The sequence below is a fragment of the Anneissia japonica genome, unplaced genomic scaffold (assembly GCF_011630105.1).
Source record: "Anneissia japonica isolate Jap-2015-1 unplaced genomic scaffold, ASM1163010v1 scaffold11779_len1430905_cov172, whole genome shotgun sequence".
Taxonomy (NCBI): domain Eukaryota; kingdom Metazoa; phylum Echinodermata; class Crinoidea; order Comatulida; family Comatulidae; genus Anneissia; species Anneissia japonica.
In genome coordinates this window covers 281,974-309,440 of record NW_022740041.1, presented here as the reverse complement: position 1 = coordinate 309,440, position 27,467 = coordinate 281,974, and the positions used below count along the sequence as shown (strand labels likewise).

Here is a 27,467-nt window from a genome sequence, read left to right as displayed (position 1 = left end):
GCTATGGAATTCGCAACGAACAATAGTAACACCACTGTCAATATAAATTAAGGTATTGGGTAACGTTATTATGAAAGCATGGGTCCCAAATAGAGTACTATGTTTCAATCAAAAGGTATACGCTAAATGCAGTATTATTGGATAAAAAAGGAAAAGAACGCTGTACATAAATGACACCAGTATACCAACAATTTACAATGTACAAACATGATAAAGAATTTATTAACAATTTACATAATAAACAACTATATATACACAATATACATAAAAAACATGTGCTTTTTATTTATTTTTTTTTTTTGAAAATTCCAGCAAACTGGAGATTTAAATATATTTTTATTATTATAGAGGCCACCATAAATGTATTGGTGTAGGAAAATATTGAAATATTTTGATTGAATTTCAGTGAGAAAAATTACTTATATGTATTAAAACAACTTGGCAATTAAAAAAAAAAAAAAATTAACATGGTCATTTGTATCAAGATACTTTCATCTATTTAAAACTTTTAATGAACATCATTTAAGGATATAAAAATTAAACAAGTTGGAAATATTTTTGCATCAAAAGTTGTGTTACAAAATCACAACTATGGCAGTCGTCTCGGATCAGTGCAAGGGTATTGCATCATTCAGGTCAATCACATCCTTGATGTCAAAGGTCTCGAAGTCATGGTTCATTATATATTGCCTTGAAATTTATATGTAATCAGTTGTTAAGAGAAAAATGAAAACAAATATGAAATAAACCATATACTTGATCAAAAAAAAATTAAATGATTTATAAGTAAGCAACTGTCATTATTGGTGATCCATCGAGAATTAAGAACTAGGCCTAGTGTAGCATCGTTAGAGCTTTGATCATTCAAAAACTAAAAATGTCATCACTATCACTGCCATCATCATTATTATCACCAACAGACCCACCACCACCACCACCACCATTATAACCATAATCATCTATTTTAAAGGATATGACACAAAGTCTAACTGTTGCTTCAGTACTCCTGATAAAATGAACTCTGCATTATGAACCTCTGTGGAAGATACAATATATAAATAAATTATTCAAAATCAATGATCACTTTATTCAGAAAAGTAATATAGGAATACATACAAAAAAATAGGTCAATGTTCCTTAAAACAATTGCAAAGTAAAGTCATACAAAAGACACATTAGAAAAAATTTAGAAAACTTAACACTTACAAAAATTATTAAAAGGCAAATAACAAGTTTAACACTAAAATTTTAAAATTTATGAAAAAGCATGAACATTATTTAAAGAAATTTACATTTTTTACAATTAAATAAGTTTATTGCATCATATTATATTAGTTTAAATTTTCAACACATTTTTTTAAAAACCATAAATTTGTTTTAAATATATTGCACCTCAAAAGAGTTATAATTAAAAAAATTAAATAACCCTAATAAAACCACAAACAATTAAAAGTATTTCTTGAAATTTATCAGTTTCACTACACATACCTATCTTTTCAGTGAACAGGTCTCTGCAGGCTGGCAAATCATTTTCACAGGTTATGACGATGAATGCAAATGCGGCAATGTTTTTACGAATCACCATTATACTTTTAAGGGATGGCCGGCTGTGAAGTACTCGTCCACCTCCGCTCTCTATGATGTCACGCATCATATCAATTCCAGGTTTGACCCCAGGTGTAAGGTAGAATATCATGTTCTGTTTTAGAAGAATTTCAGAAAAAAAAAAAAAAAAAAAATCCCAGGAATTAACACAAGATCAAACTGAACTAATGTGGACGGTCTGTCTCGGTTTCATCTTCGTTAATATCATTTTTATTATAAACTTACTTGAAACAGCTTACGAAGTTTTGATTTCCTCATTGATTCCCTCAAATTAAAATGGAATACTCCTTCAGCATCTTTATCAATCAGGACAAAATTTGCTTCATCTGAGGGGGGAAAAACAAAAAATATTCTATCCAACCCAGCCTGTTTCTCCTATTCATGATAACAAATGTTCATACTGTGTGGATGCATGTTTTTATTTACTTGTTCTGTTCTGAACAAAACAAAAGATTAAATAAATACAGCAAGGCTATGAGAAACATTAGAAAGAATTAAGATTATAAAAAATAGGATTCCAGCAGAAAAGCGTGTCTTTGGTTCTGTCTAGGACAGGCATCATAATTCTGTAGGCTTACTAAATTGAGCCAGCTGCATGACTCTTCTTCAAGCTCATGAGGAAGTAAGACTGTTTATTTTTAAGAATATAAATAAAAAAAATAACAACAACAACAATAATAATAAAAATAATGTAAGCACATAATACAAGAATGTTTCCTCTATGCGCTTTACCTAAACAAAAAGACAAATAACCATGAAATATCCTAACACTAAAAGAAAACTAATAAAGAAAACAGCATTAAAAGGCAGAAGAATCATTTTCATTGCTCCGTTTGCCAGCACTCTGATGCCCCAAAAAGTTAGAGGCTCGCTGAAACAGTACTCACAGGAGCTCTAGTGAAAATGATATCTAAAACTATACTGTAGATTCTTTTGCCTCTTTTATGTTGTGGTACTGTAGGTCTGTGTAATTAGAAATGGCTTGCCTAAAATATATCGACTTTTGTAGCTTTCTTCCACCCATGCAGGTGTAATTATATGATCACAGATCGATATTCCAGACAAGAATTTAACTGTCCTTGTCGCTTTGGCTGCAATGAGATGAGTACACTTCTGGATTGACTCCGCCAACTGACCACCAAGCCTCTCCAACTTCTAGAATATGAAAAGAAAAAAAAAAATCACCTTCACCATTATTTTGTTATACATTGCAACAATTCTATCAGTCTTTTGAGGAATATTTATGAATAAAATGTACTTCTCAGCAAATATTCAGCTTACTGAATTATGAAAATTATAAATGTAATATAAAAAGATAATATCTATTAATATAATATCTATTAATATAAATATTAACAAATGCTTGCGGTACACCATGTCGATAAAAAAGAAAAAAACTAAAACTTTTGTTTGAGAATACCTTAACAAGTTGCTCAAATCATCATTACCAAGAGAAAAATATCTGTGTATAAGATGTAATTATTGCAGAACCTTATGTAACTAGTACCAATAAAATTATATATACTGTATTTATTTGATCTAGAATACTGTCCACCCTCCAATTCAAGACTCCTTTAATTCGAGACCACTTTTTTAAAAACCAAAAAACAAATTGAATACCAAAATCCGAGATCACCCCAAATTACCAGGTCCAAAGTGGTCTCAAATTGGAGGGCAAACTGTAATGTATAGATTGCAAATGAAAAGTATTTAAAAAAAAAGCAAGCTTACCCTCGATAATTCATTGACTACCTTTAAGTCAATCCCGGTGAAAAGGACCCTAGGTGGCACTCTGTGAGGGTCTAAAGTGATCACACCATCCCAATCGTCTCCCTGATTCATTGTTCTATAATCAAAAAGAATATTAAAAAAAAAAAAAAAAAAAACTCCCCTGCACATGTCATGTAAATTTACAGGGAGTACCATAGTTTAGCTGGTTAAAATTTGTAATTACCTGTGTGGGCTGAACCGTTGGGATTTTTTTTGGTTCTGGTTTACAGTTCCACCGCAATGCTTTCCATGTGAAATATGGTTTAGCAAACTGTCTTTAGGACCTTAACCAGGAGCAGGAGTCCTTAATTGGGATGTGGGTCTCCTAGGCATAAGTAACATTTAGGAGCTGAGTGTCAATTAAATATATTTCATATACTTTGTTACCAGAGGCACACTATTTTCATTCCAAAGTTTAGATTTTAAGGGTGACCTTGTACCTGGGAGACATGACAAAATGAGCATGAAAAGTTGGGCTTCCATATGAAGAGCTACAATAGAATTAGTACAGGCGAATAGTAAATAATCAACTCATTTCCTCATCTAGCTCCTCATTTATTACAAAATTCCCAACTTTAACCTTGCACTTGTTAATTGTATAGCGCCTATCTTTCACGTACGAAGCGCTGTAAGCGACTCTCCACAATAAGTCAAAAACATCCCCCCAAGAAAAGCTTGCATAGAACCAAACCCAAGCAGAGTGTGCTAATGTAACTAATGCAATAAAGCAGTAGAAAATAAGAAAACAAACAAAACAATAAACAAATACAATCTAAGCAATGAAAGAGGAACTATAGAAAAAGATGTGTTTTTAGATGGGCTTTGAACTGTCTAAGCGAATCACGAGATCTGAGAGCATCAGGCAGACCATTCCAAAGTTGGGCAGCAATTGAAGGGAATGAATTGTCACCAATATGTTTATGGTAGACCGGTCGAACAAGTTGGATGGAGTTGGAAAATCTATCAGACTAGCATGTCAGATCTCCTGGATAGCAAGCGCACACTTTCTCAATATCTATTTGTAAATATATACTGTATATATGTCTTGTCTATATGTATGTCTTTTATGCATGTTATACAAATTTTCGATTTTTTAAATCATGTTTGTCTCTTGTGCATATTATTTGTAACACATGAATTTACTACTGCAATGAAGCTACTAAAATGTTAGTAGATGAATGAACACAATTTTAAATACAGTATAGGAAAATAAACTTTTGAAAAACATAAAAAAAAAAATTAAAAATGGTATTATTTGGAAGATAAGCCCCGCAGTTTGCTCCGTTTCTAGATGCAGTATCAAAACTATAAAAATAAGCAAAAAGTATGAATTTCGACGGTGAAACAGGGGGTTGTCTTATACGGCCAACATACAAAAATCTTCTCAAACTCGGGAGTTGTGTTACACCGAGTATATACTGGACATCAGAATTCACCACAGTCATTTATTATATTGACAATGCCAACTATACCTTTGTTTCTTGGCTGCTAAACCTACAGGGCTGTTGGCTTCATATTTCCGTTTATCTCCTTGTGATGCTTGTTCCTTGCTAATAACAAGGTTCTGAAAGTAAAGAAATGACATTTCATGTTCAACCACTAGATATATATCCAACATGCTGGCTCGCCAAGCCTTTTTCTTAGATGTTGCCTATTTCTGCCAAAGCATAGAAGGCGCCACCATATTGAACATCATTTCCATCAACTGTAATAGAACACTCACAAAGGAAGTATATATAATCAGATTGTTGTTTCAAGGAGCTTCCCTAAACTGCCAGGGTGAGAATTCATGTTCTGGCAAACACTAGCAGTGAGTTTACATACAAGTGCTATGTTTGGACAGGTCTGGGCATGTACTTTAAGTAAACCCTTTAAATGTGAACTCACTTCTCTGGCCTTTTTTTTTATATATATTTAAGAAGGATTACAGATAAATATATTGTACCTTTTGTGCTGTTGGAGAAATTCTTACTGGGATTGTCCAAGGTTCTAAATAAAAAAGAAAAAAGAAAATTGAAACATAATATTTAAAAAAATGTTAATCATAGATTAATGGAAAATAATTTTAGAATTTTAAAGATAATTAATATAACCCCATATCATTCTCTTAATTAAAAACACAGAATTATAATTTAAAGTAAGTCTTCAAACAGATACATAATATCTTAACGATTAAAGTCAATTAAATAGATATAAAAATAATGAGTATCATAGTTATGTACTTAATTTTACAATAATTTATTGTAAATTTGTTGCTAATTTTATATTTGCTACCAGTTAACTAATAAACAAAATACAATACAATTAAGAAAATAAGATGGGATGGTAATAATATATACTTACGCATTAAGGCAATATTCAGGTATGAGTCTATCCTAAAAGGATCATCCATTTCATACTGTTGATATCGTGGTGACGAATAACTGCGGACACCGTTCATACGTCCTAGGAACAAGTCGCTCAGCCATTGGAGGTTTACAATAGGTATGCGCCACTCGCGCGCCTTTACGAACTTTGCCCCTTCCAGTCTGTCATGCAAAATGTAAAGGACAATCATGAAATATACAAATATTTATTGAAATTTATTCCATAAAAATAACTTATAATAACATTATTATTGAAATGCTTATTTAAAAGAGCTTTCATTACAATATATTCAGGGTTTAAATCTGGCCAAAAAAAAAACAAAAAAACTTAGCAATTTGGCTAATTCGGTATGAAAGTAATATAAGTTTGACTAGCCAAAGAATATAAGCCATGATAGCTTTATTTCAATTGGCTATTTTGCGAATTTTTAATGAAAATATTTAGCAAATTTCAGCTTTCATTAGGGTTTGGCTATTTGGCTAATGACAGCTAAAACACTGATATTAGAATAAACATTCTACTTGAATATATTAGGCAAAAAAAAAAAATTATTGTGTATGAGCAATTGGAATTGGAATGAATGTTTGGAATATCACGACTTCGTTCAAATTTGTTTAGGCCTTGGCCTAATTCAATGGCTCATGGCATTACCTAATTTACAGCAGGTGAAATGGTATAAAAATCAATGGTTAAGATATCAATTATATAATAATTAAAACAGGGTTTAAGCTAGCCAAAAATAATATTTTGCAATTTGGCTAATTTGGTATGAAAATAATTAGCCAAACAGAAATTTGATTAGCCAAAACAAAAGAATATAAAGCAATAATAGCTTCAATTCCATTAGCTTTTTGGCTAATTTTGAAAGAAAATATTTAGCAAAATTCAGCTTTTATTAGGATTTGGCTATTTGGCTAATGACAGCTTAAACACTGATTAAAATATACCCAATACAATAACATAACATATAAAGCATCAAATTATGTCATGTATTTAAAAGGCCCTAATATCACATGACTTTCTGGGATGAGTTGATTAAAAATCAAAAAACGACAACGACAACAACAACAATAATAATAATAATAAATTATATAATTAGAAAATTCAAATGTATAGTAACATGGCAAGTCCTGGTATTAAAGATTAAACCCAAGGAATCAAGGGCTGGAAGATGACAGCCTTTACCACTAAGGACAGCTTCAGCTGGCACTTATATCTTGAATAAGAAATTATGTCTAACCGGTTGCAAATAAGAAGAGTGTTTGTCCTACTGAAGAATCCTGTATATTTAGCTCCTACAACCTCTAACATCGTCTTCACATCGATTCGGTCTTTGCCTTCAAAACCAGTAACAGCCACCACCTGCAGACAAAATAAAATTATTAATATTATTATTAATAATAATAATGGGTTACAAAAAAAACAATAAAGTGAGATTTGACATTATATCTGAATTTATATAATGGCATATTGTCTATCCAGCGACAACCATGCACAGCCATCTCAATCGAACACAATCAGCAACCACAGTTACATATGATCTACAGAATTGTATAAAAAAACCCACAGGCCTTTAAACACCATTACTGTTAAAGATTTTAAGCCCCTAAACTCCTAAACATGTGTCTTTGCTGACCCTGGAGGAGTTACCTCTTCGGTGCTACATACAGTAGTGACGCAAGTGCATGCATGTATTAACAATGCAAAATTGATTCTATATCTATACATACCTGATCTTTACACACATTAGTCGGCAAAGGGTACGAGTATACAGGGAAATGTATTGCTTTCCACGGTGGCAGCATTTTCTTCAGATTTAAGCAATCATTCAACCAGTTAGCGGTTACACAACGCTTGCCATCCTTCTCAGCCTAAGAATAAAAATCATGGAAATCTGTTAAGCTAGTTGAAGCATCAATAGCAAAGTTATAGGCCTACTGTAACAGTAGTAACCAAAGGATTACTAAAAACCAAACATCTGTCAAAAATAGAATTTTTTTTTTGTGGAGATGTGTGAAGTTTTCATTAAATTATTAACACTCTGACTGCCAAACACGGAGATCTCTGAGTTCGGTAACGCAACGCTGGACCGCCAAACACAGAGATCTCCATGTTTCAGGTGTTTTTAAGGAATCCGATAGATGGGGTAATTACAGACATCTTTAAAAATTTGAACACTATATTAAGTGTGGCCGGTTAAGTATTTCACTATTTGATGGTTTACATTGAGCTTAGCGATTATTTCAGCTTTGTTGTGCGAAATTGCGTCATTTCGTATTCTTAAAATGAACTTCGACTAGCACTACGACTAAATGATGTGAACCTCGACTAAAATTATACCGCCGCAGGCTGATTTTTTTAGTCAGCATAGGGTCAGGCTAAATCGCCGACTTGAAATATTTAACCTACTAAAAACGTCTTTTTTTGTAACTCACGATAGACTGAAAAGAATAAATATAATTGTAAAAGTAAGTCTGGCGCATCCTTTAGTGTGTTCACGAAAAGGGACATTAAGATTAGCTTCCAAAAGGCGAAATTAATATGTTGTGCTAGCCACATGCGATAGCTCATGATCTTGCACAAAATCCCTTCGCGTTGCGGTCTTGTAGCTTCACCATAACAAAGATGGCACCGCCCTCGCTCAGGCTCAAATATAACCGTTCTCCACAAAAAAAACAAATTAAATTTTCAGTGACTGTTTAAATTCTCTATCGTTATATGTTAAAAACTAACATAGTTATTGTTAAAGAAAATTAATTAAGCGAATGATGGGCTATTATGAAATAGGTTTTTGAACAACAGACAGCAGCTTAATATTCATCTGCGTTACCAGATCTCTAAAATTTCGTCTGCTATTAAAATTAGCCCTTTTCATTAGTTAGTTTGATAGTCGTTGCTTGCTAGCTGTCTTCAGCTGAACTAAAACTAGGACTTGATTTAGTTGTAGTTAAAACTTCGACTATGTTGTTTGTAAATAGAAATTGCAGTTGCAACTAGGACTAAATGAAGTTCTAGTCCGAAGTTTGACTAAAGCTCATTTTAAGAATATGGGCGTTAGAATCAGTATATTATGATTGGCTACCAGATCTGTGCCAGATCCTAGTTATAATACTGGTGACTCAAAATTTGAAATACAGTAAAGTACACATGACAAATAGAGTATATGAAAAATTAACAATTGCTATCCCACCCACTAGAAAAGGATTGCAAGATTGAACATGAGTAAAGAAGGAAGTGGCCGGGGATGAAAAACATATTTTTTTTTTTTGACTTGGAAACAAAATTAGCTATATATTTTTCATGACAGAAACAATGTAGTAATGTGCGTCATTGACTGTAATATAAATTCAAAAATACATCAAAATAAATTGCAATTTTTTAAAATTCTTACCAATTTGAAGATGTCTGTTGTTTGTGTGTCACACAAAATATGAGTGATACGATCAGAATAGCACTCATCTACAATTCCACCATGCTCACGGATAACCTAGAAATACAAGAATGATGCACTGATAAACTTGAACAATACAGTATAATTTAATATTTGATATAACAACATAAAAAAATAAAAATAAATAAAAAACAATATCAGAAAAAAAAACGAAAAAAAAAAAAAATTACTCAAAAGTGGGATTAAGATGAGCAGCAGTGTGATCTGTACATCTTATCAATAAAACATTTTGTTTTATACTGTTAATTTAATTGTTATACTCAGTGTTCTCCCGAAGCCATCTTAGCCGTCAATTTTAACGGTAAAAATAACCAACCAACCATTAAAAATTTTGAGTTTGTAAAATAAAAAAAACTATTGATTAGGCTTAGGTAGTCCAGGCTGGCCCTCTTAATAAATTAACATCATTCCAGTCTATATCTACACTATGAATATGTGTTGTTGTGTCTTCAAGTCATTTAACCCAACTAAAAAGGGGTAATGTACCTCACATTGTGCGGATTGCAATTTTTTATGGACAAATTTACCAGTAAAAATTTTTCAGTTGGGAGAACACTGTATACTGTGTAAAGTTTATATAAAGAGAGAAAATCCTTTAACAATAAATGATAGTTTTCTTGTTTTTACCTTTTTCCATGTTTCTGTATATTCCTTTCCGATTAGTTCTGGATACTCTATTACAAGGAAGATACATCCAAGAAGACAGTTTTCAGAAGTTACTATAAAGGTATAAAGTTTTGGGAAAAAAGATAATTTATTAATATTATTATATGAATAAAAGATCACTATAATACCAAGTTCAGTATTAATATTTTATTTGTGTAGACTGCAGGTGCTATGTACATTTTTAACAGTTGCATAAAGCTGTTTCTATTTCTTTTACTGTGCACTAGACCTAAAATAAATATTTTATGTGTTATAGGAAATTAATGAATTCAAAAATTTCAAGGCTGAAGAAATCAGTAAAAAACGAGACATTTTTGAAAGCTTTGCAACCCTGTTTGGGTTACATGGGAAAACATCACATAGAAAAAGAATATCAGAGATTACAAGGTAATACTTGGCAATATTGTACAGCATTCACTACATGCTGAAATAAATCTTACCCTTTGACAGAAAATTAATATTGATAATGAAGCAAAGCTATTAAGAAAATTAATGAATATATAACCACTTTTGAAAAAGTACTTTACTTACAAGTTATACTTGGGTCATGCCCAAAGAAATGAATTTGTGTAGCTTGCTGACCTAATGAAACTGCAGGATTAAAACTTTGATGCACCAAATGCTGTCCACCTATCTTACTCAGAACCTCAGCCAACTGCCTTGGATCCGGATCTTGTATGGACCCTGGCATGAAACCTCCATTGTTTGTGATGTTACGTAGCAAGCGGGGAACTGCACTGTTGGTGCTTGCAGTAGCAGTTCTAGGAGACTTAATGGGACCAATCTTCTTACGTTCGGTCTTTGTCTTTGATTTTGCTTTGGTTTTTGGTTTCTTTTCGGGCTCAAGGGGTTCAAGTTTTTCAATGTTCCACGGCTTTGATATGTGATATGATGGCCCTTTCTTCTCGGCTACAACCACCGGTGTAACCACCTCCTCTTCATTTACCTCCACTGCTTCCTCGGGTTCGTCCGTTTTTTCAAGGAGAAGTCTAGGATGATAGACCTCTTCTTCCATTATCTTTTTATTGTTTATACAGTCCGTCACCCAATCAGGCATAATGATATTTACATCTGTATGCTCTAGTGCACAATCATACTTCTTCTATAAAAAAAAAAAAAAAAAATACCACAATCATTAAATTAACTAGCATATACCCGTGCTCTGCACGGTGTTAAATGAGTGTGAAAGTTGGCGAGGCAGATAGTTAAATGTTATGGTAAGTTGAGGAGACAATCATTGAGGATGTTATAGTTAACTTGTCAAATATTTTTTCTAAAGGACCTCTTTATAGATAATGCTTTTACATGAGTGTCTCTGCCGAATAGCCCTTGTGAGGAATTGTCCATTTTGATAATAGGGGCCTACATTGGAGTACAGTACCCAATTGCATGTGAAAATGCAACATATACAGTAATAACGTGTTAACTCTAATGGATGTGTGTTCGTTGTTTTAATGCGGTGTTGTGGTATTGTCTCTGAATACATATGACTATGAATGTATGCATGTGGGACTTGTAACATGCATATTAGATCGATGGGTGTCACAAGTAAGTCACAACAGTTATAAGATTGGAAGTAATCAGCATGAAAATGTGTTAATTTTGACAAAAAAAACACAAAATTGATTCCTAAAGTTGCAGATGTTCGTCCCGTTGGTGGTAGCTACAACATGTGTGAAAATCCTAATTGAAATACTTTTGGAGATATTTGGTGGACAGAGAAAAACACAAAATGTTACTTTAATAGTATAGATTATCTCTGAAGCACATATGCTGTGGTTTCAAGATTACTAATCTATATTTTTAGCCTTTGGAAAATTAATAACAGGACAATGGCAGTATAAAGTAGATTCCAAGACACAATTTTTATTTAAAAAAAGAAAAACAATACGAGTGGACCAAAAAAATAGAATAATGAATAGTGAGTAAATTTCAGAAAAAGTTATTATTACCCCTTCTGGCTTTGGCACAATAAGATGCGTGGTAAGTTTGTTAAATTCCAATTGGCACTGACCCCCGTAAAATGTTATCATCGCCCACAGCATGTTCATATCTTCCTTGGATACCTAGAAAATGGAGAAATTACTAAAATCATAATTTTAGAATTTGATACAACTTACTCAGCTTTGTTTATGTTTATTTTATATTTATTTATGTTAGATTTATATAAAAATGAAAATATGGTTAATGGTTGATAGTTTTAAATTTATATAGCACAAAATACAAAGTCTCTATGCACCGTAAAACACAAGTATAGAGATGTTAGAAAATGTGAAAGAATGAAAATATAAAGATGAAAGTTCCAAGCCAAGCCAGCACTCAAATCCCAGTATGGGGATACGACCTCATCGCTAGTTACCAGGGATTGATCTAATTGAAACCTGGTCAGCACCTGTTGAGTGCGGAATATTCATTTTAGAAAAAAAAAAATACACTAAGGTACGCATTTATCTGGTCACTGGCCAGAATTGATAACATAATGTGTAACCTCCTCCACACTCTTGTACTACAGTACAGACACAAATTACCGCTTTGTATCTGCGCGTAGCCTCTCGTAATCTGCTCGTAGGTACGTTTTGAACGTAGCTACGAACCACTACGAAGGTCATTGTTATTTTAATTAGCTTTGCAATGATCGTAGGCTGGATCGTCGGGCTGATAAACAATGCGTAAACAATATTGAAATATAGTTTACCAGCTTTCAACACGTAAGCAATGTTGCAATTTACTAAATAAACAATGTTAGAACTTTATTGTTTTGTTATATCCTACCTTATTATTAAATCGATCATGTTTTAAAACTGTGTTTAGTTCGCTAGCTGGGTGGGTAACCTAGTGGGCATTCAGTATTTTCGAATTTCGATGTCATTTAAGCTTACGTACGGCCTACATTTTCCCCTATAGAGGAGGACAGCAGACAGTAGTTATACTGGTAAACTTTCCAATTCGGAGAATTTTGATCTGATATTATTCTTCTGGTAGTAGGAATTTTCTTCTTTTAAATACTGACGACAAATCATGTACAAATTATTACGATTTCTACAGATCACGTTGTTTATTGTTTACCGTAATTTGAAGCAGAACAACCTGCAAAGCGATCCAATACTAAATGGAAGTATAGAAACCACTACCTTGCCGAATTAAGGCTAGTCATGCTAGACCGCTTTTACTCCGTTTTTTACTCACTGTTGCTCACAGCTTTTCAACATTTGCCACGAGGTTAACCTTTAACACACTTTACTGTGTTCTGATTGCCTCTGACGTCTAATGCTGGCTAAGTTTTATTTTCCATTGGGTTTTCCATGTGACATTCGGTAATTTTACAACCAACGGACGTTAATTCTCCTTTATATTTATTATTTATCTTACTAAATCAAGACTACAGACAATATCATTTGATGAACAATCTTTTCACATGTGTGTATTGTCATTGAGGACATCGTTTTTTGACATTTTAAATGAGGTAAAATAATTGTAAATAAAAAATAAGCTAGGCCTAGGCTAATTAATTAAAAAAAAATAATACAGCAGTACAAACAAGTTCCTGTCGTGGATAGCGAGTGGAAGAGGAAACTCCCATGAAGTCAAGTGTACATTTTTCTTATTGAAAAACAGTTCCATACTTTAAATTAACGGTCTAAACTCGTGTTTGCCATTCACAAATTATCAAACAATACATTGTTTATTCCAGTAAGCTACAGCAGTCTTTCTATACATACAAATAAACAACATGCTTTTGCTTCGTAGGTTCGCTTCGCGTAGCCTTGCTTAGATTGTTTATATCAGGCTACGATGTATCTACAAAGCCTGCGCGCAGGTTAGATTGTTTATATCAGGCTACGATGTATCTACGAAGCCTGCGCGCAGGTAAAAGTGCAATATTTCATGGCGGTACTGTACCAATTTCATTTTGATTCATTCACCTCCTACTGTACCCATTTATAATCCTATTTCAAAAGAGACAAATGGATATAGTGCTTAACATGGCCAGTTTTTCCCTGGAACTCGCAATCTCCCACCCAAAACTTTCAGTGGAGAGCACTAATATACATCTTCAACAATTTTCTATCAGGTAGATGAAAGGCATTTGCACGGCTGGGCTACTTACCTTTGATGGTGTGGCCACAACACCTGTAAAAAGCTGATTGATTTCAGGTGAGAAAGCTGAAGTTGGTAGCTTTGTTCCACATCGTAAGGACATCAACACCCATCGAGGCTGAAAGTATTAACACATTTTTAGAATTAATGAACATGAAGTTGGTATCATAATATCAGACATCACTTACCGTAAATATAATGTTAACACCTATTATTCTGGTAAACACAACCATTTAGTTTAAACAAACTACTGCCTGAATTAAGACACTATATATTTTTGTGCGTAAAGTAACTTTATAAAAAATACAGTAAAATCTCTCAATTACGAACCCTCAATTTTACGAAGTTGATTTGTGGTGACGATGTCATTACAAACAATCTTTTTTAACTAAAAAAGCACTTGAAATTATATTTGAAAGTCTTTAAAAATAATATAAAACATTGCATCAACTGAGAAAAAAAAACATTTAAACCAATAAAGTGACATAAAACTTCATTTACTTTACCTTTTTACATGCTTTTTTTAGTGACATAAATATAATTAAATATAATTTTTCCTACAATAGTAGGTACTCTGCACTACAGACCGTAGCAATTTCTTCCTTACATCATGGAGTATCTCAACATAAAAAATGCGCAATTCAACGAAACACAGGAAGTTCATGTCAGGGTTCGTTTTCATATTTTGTAAACAACCAAGATGGCGCAGGCCATGGTTTTCTTTCAGCCACAAAAAAAATAAATTTTACGTGGAAATATGTGGATATAATAACCAAAACTGGTACAGTATGTATATTGAAATATATTTATTGTAGGAAAATGCCAGAATAGTTACAGTACTTTCTGAAAAGAAAGTGCATTTTTTAAGAAGACTTTATTCATCAGTATTGACGGCAGCGCCTTCCAGTTCGAGGGTATCATATTACAAAAACAATAATCATATTTCATATTTTTAATTACTCTAATCATTTAAGTTAAAAAGCAATAAGGAACATTTTTTATTAAATATTTTTGATATTTTCTCAAACATTTAGTGAAAATACATGCACACAATACTGCACATACGATTAAAAAAAAATTATTGTTAATTCATTATGATAATTAGCGAGCGCTTTAAGCACTTTTGGATGTGAAATGTTTAAAGCAAGAAATATCAACTCACTTGAATATGAACTTTCTCATTTATGAGAAAGTTCATATTCGGAGGGATGGTTATACATAATTGGGAGATGTTACTGTATAATATTTTATCGTTTTATAGAAAATTTATTTAAACTATATAAAATATAAAAAGAACTACTGTAAATACATATCAAAGTACTGTATTACTGTACTGTACACACTCACCGTAACAACCGGAAGGTCAAACAAGTGCTTTGCTTCACTGATCTCTGGGTGATCATTTTCCTCTGTATCTGCAATCACCATGGATACAAGGTCTGTAAGGTACATATCCTGCTTTCCTCCACCTTTTTCTAAAAGTTCTTGAATCTGAAAATGAAAAAAAAAATTATCATCATCACCTTTAATCACAGTCCATCAATCCCAAGTTTTATCATTTTATCACAATACAGTATTTAATATGATCCATATTTTTGGTTGATCCTTCCTAATAGACTTACAAACTTATTACAGATAAAGAGAATATTTAATGAAAAACTTGAGAACAGTTGATGAGATACAGATTTTTTAATATTTAAAGACGGGGGGAGGGGGGGATAAAGGGAAATAACAAGCCTCTTTCCTTTTTCATTTGTGCGACAAGTTTATTAATGCTGCCGGCTTATAAAGGCTTTCCGATTTTAATTTACGCATTAAAAGATCGCTTTTAAAGAAAGTGTTATATATATTATCAAGGTTCATGCATAGTCTAGATTGGAAAAAGAAAGATTTTCAACATTAGATCTCCCCCACACTGGAGCTGGAGACTAAAACACATTTAATTTTGTTCACACTTTTACAGACATTTTTAAATGTTAAGACGTTTAAGTAAGCCTTTAATTGAAATCCTAACTAGGGCCTAGGCCTAACTAACTGCTTTGCCTTTAGTTATCATCACCCACCCCACACATTATTATTTATAGGCTAGGCTAGGCGGTAGCCGATCATTCCGGTCGCGCTTCGTTTCGGTCGCGGTTTACTTTGAACAAATATATGGAGCGCCGAAGGAGTTGCGAAAACGAAAAATTTAATATGCCTAGGCCCTATATATTTTAGTTCGTGAATCGGTTTATCATAGGCCGAAATAAAAACCGTCCGATAGTATTAATTGATAGTTTAGTAATAATAGTATTAATTTTACTTGCTTTTAAGTAGCATGTTGTTACTTATTAGAAATACAAAACATAAATAAAAAAAGTATGATAAACCGACTGACGAACTTGCAATAATTAGGCCTAGTTATATTAAATTTAGCGCGCGTTTCGAAACTCCATTGGCGCTCCATATATTTGTTGAAAACAAACCGCGACCGAAATGAAGCGCGACCGAAATGATCTGTATTCGGCTAGGCCTAGGGCCTATCCTTTCCACCTCCAAATCCTGGAGAGGCAGGCATTCATACTAGTAGTAGTGTAATACTTCAATGACCAGCAGGCTACTTCTCCTAGTAGACCCTTTTAACTACTACTTTTATGCCTAGCCAATCTAGGCCAATGTCAATGATCGTGACAACTCAACACACACGCAGAAGTCACTCTGCTGATGACAACAGTGCGACCGCTTGTAAAAAAAGTAGGCTAGCCTACGACGAGAGGGCGATAAACTTGTATGCGTGAAACACTGGTAAACAGCGGGCTGGTAACACATAGGCCTACCTTATCAGCAACATTTCCAATAAAATAATATTTCATATTATTAAAAAATCCATCAGGCACATTATCCACATCCGGTTCTTTTTCAGCATCCATACTTTACATGAAAATTGATAGACCTTGTACTTTTTTGACTTGTTTTTTCATATCAGACAAAAGCGCGCAAAGGAATTGCCAGGTTACAATACAATATATTAGTTACAATAATTTGTTTGACAAAAATTAAAAAAAATAATGAAAATGATATTAATATCGACAACAATTTCTAAAACTCAAATGACACATCATAATATTCTATTAATAAATCTATTATATTAATACATTTATTATAATATCCATTTTTATCTGACTTTATCTAGTTTAAATATAATGCTTACCGTACACTGCTTTTTTCTGGCAATTCCGCCAGACTTGACTCTGTGTCGTCCCAGAGTTTGAAGGTAGTGAAGCATTCTTTTTAGCAAAACGTCATTGGAATTCAATTTAAGAGCTATTAAAAGGTATTTTTAATTACTTTATTCTAATATGCATTTGCATTATAAGTCATACGTAACTTCGATCTGATAGATGCATATGTTCCGTTTCTTTTTTATTCTTACCATGCTAATTTAGCTGCAGTATGATTCCTACTAGGACATCATCCAGGTTTCCATATGCGCGAGTGACAAACCAGCAGCTCAGTGGGAGAGAGGGGACGAACGCGCTGAATTGACGCGGTGTGTGCAGGGCTTTCCGGTGTGTACAGCCGGCCTAAAAACGCTTCTTTCTTACCTGGGCCGGATTTAGGGCCAGGTTACATTACTAACATATTGCCTCACCGGAACCGTATGAAATTTACACAGCACAGTATGCAAATATACAAACATATTATTGAATAGACGGTTTAATAATGTACTAGGCTGGGCTAGAACTAGGAAAGGGAGGCTAGTGGTGATATGTGTGAATACAGTACTGGCTACTCCATTGCCATCCTATTGGATGGGTGTGGTGTCACACCCATCCAACGACGATGGAGAATGTGTGACCAAATCTTATGGGAGGATGGTGTGACATCTGCACATGCAAGGGGAAACCATATGTTGGTGTGTGTGTGGAGATTTGTGTCCTGTTGATATATGAATAGAGTAAAATAGAGATAACCAGCACAGGTGGACAAACGAGGACTGCGGCCAACATGCGGCGAGCCGACAACCACCTTTGACTCTGATATAAAATAATTGTTTTTAACTGCCCGACATTGATCATCTGTAATAATACTTTATTATTAAGACAGCATAAACTGTCTAGGCCTATAAGGTTATTCTGGAAATTTCAGTTTGGGTGCGGCCCACAGTGTTAAATAAAAAATTCACTCCTTCTGAACCATATTTATGCCCACCCCTACATTGATCATCCCAACACCCTGATTTCCAGCTGCTCTAATTATTTATACACATGTCAAAAAATCAGGCTAAGGATTGTTAAGAGCAATTTGATAAATAATTTAAAAAAAAATTAATTAAGGCCCTATAAAAAAAATTATTATTTTATTACCCTATTCAAAGAATAAAAACTGATGAGGGAGGGAGGCTTTTTTTATATATATATATTTTTTTTTTTGCTAGCCCCGCCCCAATTTTATCGATGTTCAAGTAAATCAATGGTTAGGGACACATATATATAAGAATGGAATCAAATTTATATTTAAAAAATATGTTTTTTAGTACCAGTAAACATATATTTGCAAGAAATCTTGAGTTTTCCAAGTAAAAAAAAAGATGAAAAAACGACCGTTTGAAATAAAAATGTATGTTGCTTAAAAAAAAAAAAATTAAAAAAAATTATAATTTCCCCCAAAAGTGATGAGGGAGGGGGTGATAAACTAATAATTTTTTATATGGGGCCTAATAGGGCAAATAAATCTGATATCTATCCAGATTAAACATAATGTCAGAAAGCCAAGAATCAGCAACAGCAGCAGCAAACACTGAGACAGCAGCAAGCACTGAGACGAATCCCCCTGAAGCAGCATCGAATGCAGTTGGTGCAGAAGCAGCACCAGCAGCAGCTGACAAGACAAAAGAGGAAGCAGCAACTGGTGAAGCACAAGAAGCTGCCAAGGCACCGCCACCAAACCAGGCCCTCGTTGAAGCAATGGAAAAATTCCGTGCCCTCGGCCAAAAAGCCTTTGTGCTTGGTGCTTCAGGTAAAATATTAAACCCTGTCCAGACTATCAAATTATATTTTGGCAAAAACATGCCTAATAAATATGGTCATGATGACATCACATCATAACCATATATAGGCACACAACTGTTTTTTTGTCAAAGAAAAAACAGAGCTAATAGTATATGCTTTTTACAAAAAAAAATTATAGGTAAATTTATTATTATATTTTATTATTCTCTGCGGTATTATTAAACTGTAAGTCCGCTGTATCAATGAAGGACCGAGAATATCAAATGGCAATATTATTCAATAAAATGATACGAATATATTGCAGTGTTTTTAGCTTTCATTAGCCAAATAGCCAAATCCTAATAAAAGCTGAATTTAGCTAAATATTTTCATTCCAAATTAGCTAAAAGGAATGGAATTAAAAACTGTAATTCTTTATATTCTTTTGTTTTGGCTAATCAAATTTCTATTTGGCTAATTATTTTCATACCCAATTGCTAAATATTTTTTTTGGCCAGCTTAAACCCCGATATTGTTTCATACATTGAATTATGAAATTAATTGCATTACATTGTTTTACTAATTTTTTAATATGTTTTATTTCTGTTCTGGAGGTTTTCAGTAAATTGAACTTAAAACTTAATTTTGATTGTACAGTATTTGCTGTTGATAATACTTGCTGTAAAATTATTAAGTTACATCATTTTTATTAGTGTATATACATGTACAGATCATTGAATTATACAGTTTAAATACAATTTGTTTAAAAGTTTATTGTTGAAATTACATTAACATCAAACTGGAAAATTGTCTTTATAGACTGCGTTAAAACAATGGTTAAAAACTGATATTGTACTGTAATCCCAAATTATGGAATAAGAAGGATTTACCGAAAGGTCCACTGATTAATCTCAGATAAGATCTCCAAGTATCGAAATGCACGCCATCGTGTTGGGATTCAGTATTTCGACATTAATTATGTCATCATCCTGATGGTGACATAATTAATGTCGAAATATTGAATCCAGACACGATGGCGTGCATTTCGAATCTTGGAGTATGTATTATACTATCTTGGTCGGTAGAATACAATTGAATTATTTTTCTAGGCTTGTAATATAAATCTATTCCAACTTTATTTCTTATTTCAGTAATCAGAAACTATTATACAGTTTGATGTTGTCATTGATAGAAAAGATGAATTCTCTTCTATTTTGATTAGTATCTGAATTTTTCAATATTAGGTGAGGTTGGAAAGGAGGTCGTTAAAGAGCTTTGTAAGTCAAAGATATTTAGCAAAGTGGCTGTGATTGGTAGAAGAGAATTGAAGTACGAGGACGACTTGTACAAGGAAATTGATCTTGTAAGTATGGTATCACCAAATTTAAATAGCAACAACTTTTGTTTGTTAGTCTCTGGGGTGGATGCAGGGGGTGGTGGTGCAGACAGTTCGACCGCTGATATATTACTCTTGCCTTTATGAACATAATACCGGTAAGAATAAGATATTTAAAGTATGAGAGTGCAACTTTGAAGTCCATATTTTCAAAATTTTCTCCCCTTAGCCCCAACCACAGTGGGGCTGAGGTGGTGTGACTCTTAGGTACCCCCTACTACCGCCTAGTCCGCTTCCAGAGCCATCACATTAAATAATCATTTTAAAATATTTGATAAATACTGGATAGTTTGCATGATACGTTTGATGATTAATAATATTACCTTCTTTATAATAATTAATTGTTCTTTAATTATAACATTAAAATTTCATAAAATAATTAGTAAACAGAAATTTTGCATTGTTACTATATTTGTTGTTCTGCTCCCCCTGAATTTTCTCACAATTTGTGGGTCTGACAACAAAAAAAGGTAGCGCAAGTGGGGAAGCAGGAAAAAGGTCATGGTGGTACTCATGTAACATTACCTGTCTATCTATTACTGTGTAATATTTATCCTTATATTTAATACACAGGAGCAAAAGATTGTAAACTTTGATGAGTTGGAAAGCAAGCATGAGGATGATTTTAAAGGATATGATGTTGGATACTGTTGCCTTGGAACAACTAAGGGCAAAGCTGGTGTAGTGAGTAATTTTTGCTTTTACCCCACCAACCAATGAATTGTGTCCATCCCTCATTTGTTTTCAGACTCTAGCATCACACACCGCTTTTGATAACACTTTTTCATGCTGGAAGTCACAGTATGATCCACCGAGGAGTGTAAATGAATACCTGTTACGCTGTGAGTTAAACAGCTTTTGAAATTGGCCTGGTACTGAGCATGTGCACGTAACAAAGAATACTCCCCAGAAAACGGAGAATATTACACATTGTGTTGTGCGTGACATTTGTTAAATTATCCAGTGAGCAGAAGCAACAATATTTCAAGACTAAATATTAACAAATGAAAACAGACTCTAACCAAGACACCATCATTATAATCAAACAATTTCTCTATCCAAATTTTGAAATGTTGGTTAGACCATCTTCCATTATTTTTTTAATGAAATTGGTCAGTATTGTCATTTATCAGGCTCTCTCTAACTACCATATTTATTTGAATAAACTCCTTGGGCCATTTATTGTTGAGAAAGGTTTTTGAGGGAGCATTTATTTCGAGGGAGGCGTTTATGTAAGAGAGGTGTTTATTTTTTAAGGTGTAAAATGTATACGCATACTCAAATAAACACCCCTTAATTTCGCTGTAAATGTGGAACTAAAGACAATTACAACATTAATAGAATGTATCTTGTTTACAATCATTTGTGGGGGGTGTTTATTTGAGGGAGGCGTTTATTCTAAATGAGGCTCTGGAGGGGGAATTTATTTGCGTGGGGCGTTTATTCGAATAAATACGGTATTTGATTAAACCATTGTTCAATAAGCATTAAAATTCAGTGATCATAAATCCAGATCATAGTTTAACTTTGAAACCTTCGTCTTCAGGAAGGATTCAAGAAGGTGGATCATGATTATGTGGTGAGCTCTGCAAAGCTAGCTAAAGCCGGGGGCTGTAAGCACTTCAACCTTGTCACCTCCCAGGGAACCAACAAAAACAGTATGTTCTTGTACCCAAAGACAAAGGTAAGTCATTGAGCTGCAGTTTCGGGGGTTATAGTGGTTACCTCCTAATTCCCTGTACCTTGTTCAGAGATTCTCATGATCCCAAAGTTCATAAGAGACTTCGTGTAATCTTCAGCCTCATGGAATAAGAATTTACATAGATGTCTTAGATGGCATTAAATAAAGTATGAAAAAGAAGAATGAGATTTATATCATTTATCTTTGATTTTTATTATAATTGGAGACCAAAGCTACTGAAGTCCATGGATACTATGTTCCCAAAGTGGTCCTTAATTGGAGGGAGACCTGTGTTTTTTTGTTTTTAAACAAACACTTACTGACAACCGACCTGATGATGACATAATTAATGTTGAAATATTGAATCCCGACACGATGGCGTGCATTTCGATACTTGGAGTATGTATTACACTATCTTACTTACTGACATTTTACTGACTATACTGCTGCACTTGGACGGCACATAGTTTACATCATTTGACTGACTATACTGCAAAACTTGGACTTCACAGAGCTCAACATTAAAACAGGACATTATTTTCTGCAGGGTCTGTGTGAAGAACATGTTCAAGAGCAAGGGTTCCAGCGATTTTCAGTCTATAGACCAGGGTAGGCACACGATATGCTTGAAACAATTTGAATTTTTAATGTAAAGTAGTAACAAAAAATATTTCTAGCTGTTTTTCATATAAACAAAAAGACAAAAAAAAAACAAAACTAGGCTTAACTATGTCTTTTTGTGAAACAGAACACAAGGCTTTTCCTCTTTGCCATCATAATAAGAACTGATATTGAAAATAGAAAGTAAAAACAAAATCATATATATATTTAAAAAAAAACGAAGTTAGAAAATAAAAGTAAAATCACTTGACTCGAACCAACACTGCAATGGTTTTGGTTAGGGTGATGTAGAGATCTAACCATACGGTTATAGAACGGGACCTAGTAGAGTTCTGTGCATTTTGAGTTCATCAACCTTGTTTAGTTTAACAGGTTGAAGGTGAAAAATGTTCATGCATTGCACTATAATTTTTGCTTTTAACCTATCGGTAGCTTCAACATCCTTTAGAAAATGCAAATTGCGTTGGCATAAGAAAAATTTAATTAACCATTTACGAATATTCAAAATATGTAAAATATTTTAATATGCACATGTTGGATATAAGGGTCTTGCCAATTTACAAAGTTTGAAAAAAATCCAAGCACGGAAATGACCAAAGTGCCGGACAGAAAAAAGATCTGAACAAAAGCAATGTGATAAAAGATTCTGATTAATATCTGTTTTAGTGTCTGAAGTTGCATACCAAGGGTTATTATTAGCATACAAAGCTAATGGAGGTGCTTAAAATTCAATTTTGGATTACATTATTTCTAAATTAAATACAGAATAATTAAAATCAAGTTTGCCATTATTAAAAGTTTTAAATTAATGTGATAATAAATCCAGCAATGAAGTGACAGGGATCTATTTATGTGTATTAAAATATATAACAAGACAAAATATTCATGATTTTGAAAAGTGTGGTGTAAATAATGATTACATCTCTATAGGATGTTGCTGTGTGACCGTGAAGAGAAGCGTACCTTTGAAGCTGTCTTTCGCAAGCTGGTGAAGCCAATGGAGTACTTCGCTCCGACTTGGGGCACGGCTCCGACAGTCAGTGTTGCCAAGGCGATGATCAACAATACGGTGACCGCTAGTGATAAAGCATCTGAGATCCTCACCAATAAGGATATTCGTATTCTTGCTGGCGATGTTAAGAAATAAATTAAGATTTATTACTCAATCGGTTGTGAAGATGGATGAGTTGGACCAAGAATACAAGATTGCATAAACATTGTGTAATAAAAAATATATTAAAAGGATATTAAACTACCAGGCAATTTCCTTCCCATGTGAAATGCCCAGGTTTAAGGTCATGGAAGTTCAAAGGTCATGTGTCACACTTGAATTCAATGTATTCATATGGTAATTTAGTAAAAAAAACCCTCTGGCCTTTAGATAAAATATGGTACTGGTAATGTTTTGTTCAAGGACACCCTTGATGGGAACTAATTATTATGTTTCTTTGAATGTTTTGGAGTCATGTGTGGTAGTTAACATATATTACATTTACACTTCTAGGCATGTGCAGTTAATCTGTTTTAGAGTATAGTGGGTATATGTTAGAAAAATATATCACCAATACCATCAATTTAATGATTTTTAATAATTAACTTAATTTGTATGTATTACATGTGTGTATTTATAACTAATTAAAGAAAATAGAATATTATTAATTTAATAAAAGGATATATATATTGTTTTATTTCTTCAGATTTTATGTAATTAAAATTTATATAATGCACCAGATATTTCTTCCTTTACTCCTTTTTAGTGTTTCATGTACCCTTATTTATCCTGATTACAACTCATTTACAACTCTTCTGTCATTTGCAGTTGTATTTTTTTGCACCCCACTTGAATGTTTAGTCCTTGACGGCCTTTATACTTAACTTAATTTTGAATTAGTTTCATCTGGTTTATATATGTTTGATCAATATTAATCTAATCATGTTTGTTTCTTTGTTTTGTTTTAAATAATTCATTGTACTAGTAACTTTATTATTATAATAATTATTGTTATTATTAGATATTTTTTAAATTTTTATCATTATATTATTATTAATACAGTAGTAATGTAATAGTACCGGCATTATTTTTGTAGTGTATTTCAGTCACTAGAATGCTTATTCATTTACACCTGTTTGCTTTGATTAGTGATTGTGCATTCAACATGTAGTCAAACCTGTACTAATAGTATACACACTTGACAATCAATTTATGATCTTTGATTATATCAGCATTTTTTGTTTTGTATTTTTATAAAAATGTTTAATACAACTCTCATAAGGTCAGCTGATAGATTTGCAAAGTAGTTGAAGTTTTATCTGCATGAAATTTCAAGTCGTTCCCATGTTATTATTGAATGTGATCATGGTATAGTACTGTAATAGTATATAGAGCAATGTTGATTTGTGTAGATAAATAATAATAATGTTAATTTGAAATAGCATGTGTATTTTTCCATCTCTACAAAATGTAATCACTTTTAAAAATGAGGTGCTATTCTTAATTAAGAGGGTTATGAACTCGATCACATTCCATAGTGATCTGACTTATACAACTTTATATTTTATCTTTAATTTTACAATGCCTGGATGTGAATCCCATGTCCTGAAGTAAAATAATAAACATGCATAGGCCTATTCATATTTGTGTTGCATAATTTTCTCTGATGTTCTGAATATAGCCAAGTTGCATGTCGTGTTAATAAATACATGTAGCGTAGTTAATATTGTTTAAAATGTAAACCTGAAATATTGTATGGCAGTTGGTACGTACGACAATCGTTGCTCAGACTTGAGACTGGAATCAAAACCCTCGGGAAGACATTTGGTTTATATTGTTGTTTGCGAAAATTTGCATCCCCCACAGTTCTGCACAATCTTCTCCAAATGCCAATGGGGAGGGGGTGGGGCAGTTGAGCTCTATGGCCTGTGAGAGATACAAAGCATGATTGTGTTCTCGTTTTAAAAAATAATTTTTATTATCATTTATAATCATCATATGCTATATTATATTGCTGTAATATTACTTGAATCACATACATTCAATGCATTTACAGTTTTGGTTATTTTTTTCCCGAACTTGTATTAATTTCATTGATGATGAATATTTAGTTATTCTTTTTTTCAATTCCTCAGTGAAACAATGTATTTAGGGGGAAAGATAGAAAAAAATAAAGAATGAGAGAACACCACAAAATATGATACATGTAACATGGTATTATATAACTAAACATATTTTTCTACCGGTTTGATAAAGTATATTTTTTCCTGAAAGAATTGGCAGATGGTAATACTGTACTGATTTATAAACCCACTATCAGTTTAATAATGTAATTATTGTCTGAGTTATTTCAACCTTATACTACTCATCCCATTATATTTTCTATATATGTGTATCATTTTTAATTTATTCATCAATATAGTACTGTGTACTGAAATCAAACCTTATTTACTTCCATCATTATATACATGGTATCGTGTTGGAATGTATATGAATATACTATAAATGTGGTAAAACCAGTGTGTCGTATCTTCTTTATCCACTTGTTTATTTTACTGTACAAGATAACCTTGGATTTGAAATATCCATATTCTCTCATCCTATCACCCGAAGTACTGTATAGGAACAATATTTTTTTAAATCCGCATTACACAAACTTACACCAGGAAATATAAGCATGACAACTAAAATAGCTTTTACGAATCAAGAAAACAGTAGATGTTGAGAATATATCTCTGTCTAAGTGCTATCAATGAATGACCAATATCCTTGTTTTATATACCGGTACAGTATTATGATTTCTATGGGTTGCACAAAGATAGTAACGACATTGTAAATACGAGTGCAGTTTATGTGAATTTAAATTACATTAAAGTACCTTTCTTACGGACACAATAACAAGTATCGAGCTCTTATCGCTAAGGACCAATTTGTCAGGATCGGTTTATACGAAATATAGTTACAGTAGCAATATTTCATAAAATCAAAATAGTACAAATGTATTACAGGAAATAAAATTATGTGTATTAATACAAATTAATTTTAAGAATCAAGAAAAATATCTTGTTCAATATGTTAAGATTATAGATCGTATGGAAAAATTCTCCAAAATAGTGATACGCCACTGTGATTCAATGTTTCGAACTTCATTAGTTAATCTTCAGGAATAAATTGTGTATACAATTAAATTCTTCAAGAGTGTGTAATATAGGCCTGGACTTGCGAATGACATTATCTCAATATCGACAAAAATGCAACGGGAAAATGAGGGGCATGATTTTTGACAAAAAAAGAAAGCAACATAAGGCTACCTTAGGTGGCACCACCTTATGTGAATTCTGTTGAAAATGACAACAAAGTATCAAGATCATATATATACGAATATCTATAATGAATTATAACAATGCTATACCGAAATAAATACATAAAACCTGTGTTCAGAAATAAACTACATAAGCATAGTAGGCCTATCATTAAACTGAATACTAATCTAAATTACAGATTCTATTCTTGTAAAAACCGAAAGGTCTACTGAATAATCTCAGATAAGATAGTATAATACATACTCCACCTGAATATGATGACATATTTAATGTCGAAATAATGAATCGATTACTTGGAGTATGTATTATACTATCTTATTCTTCTAAAAGTGCGTGAAATCCAATTAATTAAATTAGAGATTCTATTGTTGTAAAAGTGCCGTGACCAATCCACATAATATTATCTCAGACAGATAATACCCAAGAATTAAAAAAAATATACTGCAGCGGAGTGATAGTCTAATTACCTGATATTAATTTTAATTACGGAAGGATAACTGTTTCTAAGTAGGCCTAGTTTATACCACG

At 32.8% G+C, this 27,467-nt stretch overlaps 2 protein-coding genes across 4 annotated transcripts; one reads left to right on the top strand and one right to left on the bottom strand.

The window, feature by feature from the left end:
- Window positions 1-191: 191 nt before the first annotated feature.
- LOC117118136 (PAX-interacting protein 1-like) lies at window positions 192-18,187 on the bottom strand. Of its 3 annotated transcripts, none has more exons than XM_033262645.1 (18): window positions 17,370-18,187; window positions 15,305-15,448; window positions 13,968-14,075; window positions 11,812-11,925; window positions 10,391-10,961; window positions 9,821-9,912; window positions 9,134-9,229; window positions 7,473-7,613; window positions 6,983-7,104; window positions 5,719-5,903; window positions 5,321-5,364; window positions 4,848-4,939; window positions 3,337-3,451; window positions 2,592-2,760; window positions 1,831-1,931; window positions 1,489-1,699; window positions 976-1,036; window positions 192-704 (listed from the first exon to the last, which is right to left on the bottom strand). In XM_033262645.1, exons 1-18 carry the CDS (start codon window positions 17,370-17,372, stop codon window positions 680-682), a joined length of 2,394 nt encoding a protein of 797 aa, XP_033118536.1. In that variant the 5' UTR covers window positions 17,373-18,187; the 3' UTR covers window positions 192-679. The 3 variants fall into 3 exon arrangements, with proteins under 3 accessions (XP_033118536.1, XP_033118535.1, XP_033118534.1); XM_033262644.1 differs by lacking the exon at window positions 17,370-18,187 and adding an exon at window positions 17,148-17,252; XM_033262643.1 differs by lacking the exon at window positions 17,370-18,187 and adding an exon at window positions 16,774-16,933.
- LOC117118137 (oxidoreductase HTATIP2-like) lies at window positions 17,170-26,135 on the top strand. The gene is made up of 7 exons (XM_033262646.1): window positions 17,170-17,270; window positions 18,687-18,955; window positions 20,172-20,290; window positions 20,897-21,007; window positions 21,870-22,007; window positions 22,552-22,613; window positions 23,556-26,135. The coding sequence occupies exons 2-7, from the start codon at window positions 18,697-18,699 to the stop codon at window positions 23,770-23,772; spliced, it is 906 nt and encodes a 301-aa protein (XP_033118537.1). The 5' UTR covers window positions 17,170-17,270; window positions 18,687-18,696; the 3' UTR covers window positions 23,773-26,135.
- Window positions 26,136-27,467: the final 1,332 nt, after the last annotated feature.

Excerpts from the sequence above, each read along its gene's own strand:
- LOC117118137 (XM_033262646.1), top strand. The coding sequence starts at position 18,697 with ATGTCAGAAAGCCAAGAATCAGCAACAGCAGCAGCAAACACTGAGACA. Across the intron at positions 21,008-21,869 it reads CTAAGGGCAAAGCTGGTGTA|GAAGGATTCAAGAAGGTGGA; the intron begins GTGAGTAATTTT and ends CTTCGTCTTCAG. Across the intron at positions 22,008-22,551 it reads TCTTGTACCCAAAGACAAAG|GGTCTGTGTGAAGAACATGT; the intron begins GTAAGTCATTGA and ends TATTTTCTGCAG.
- LOC117118136 (XM_033262643.1), bottom strand. The coding sequence starts at position 16,866 with ATGGATGCTGAAAAAGAACCGGATGTGGATAATGTGCCTGATGGATTT. Across the intron at positions 9,913-10,390 it reads GCATGACCCAAGTATAACTT|TAACTTCTGAAAACTGTCTT; the intron begins GTAAGTAAAGTA and ends ATACCTTTATAG. Across the intron at positions 1,932-2,591 it reads CAAAAGTCGATATATTTTAG|ATGAAGCAAATTTTGTCCTG; the intron begins GCAAGCCATTTC and ends TTCCCCCCTCAG.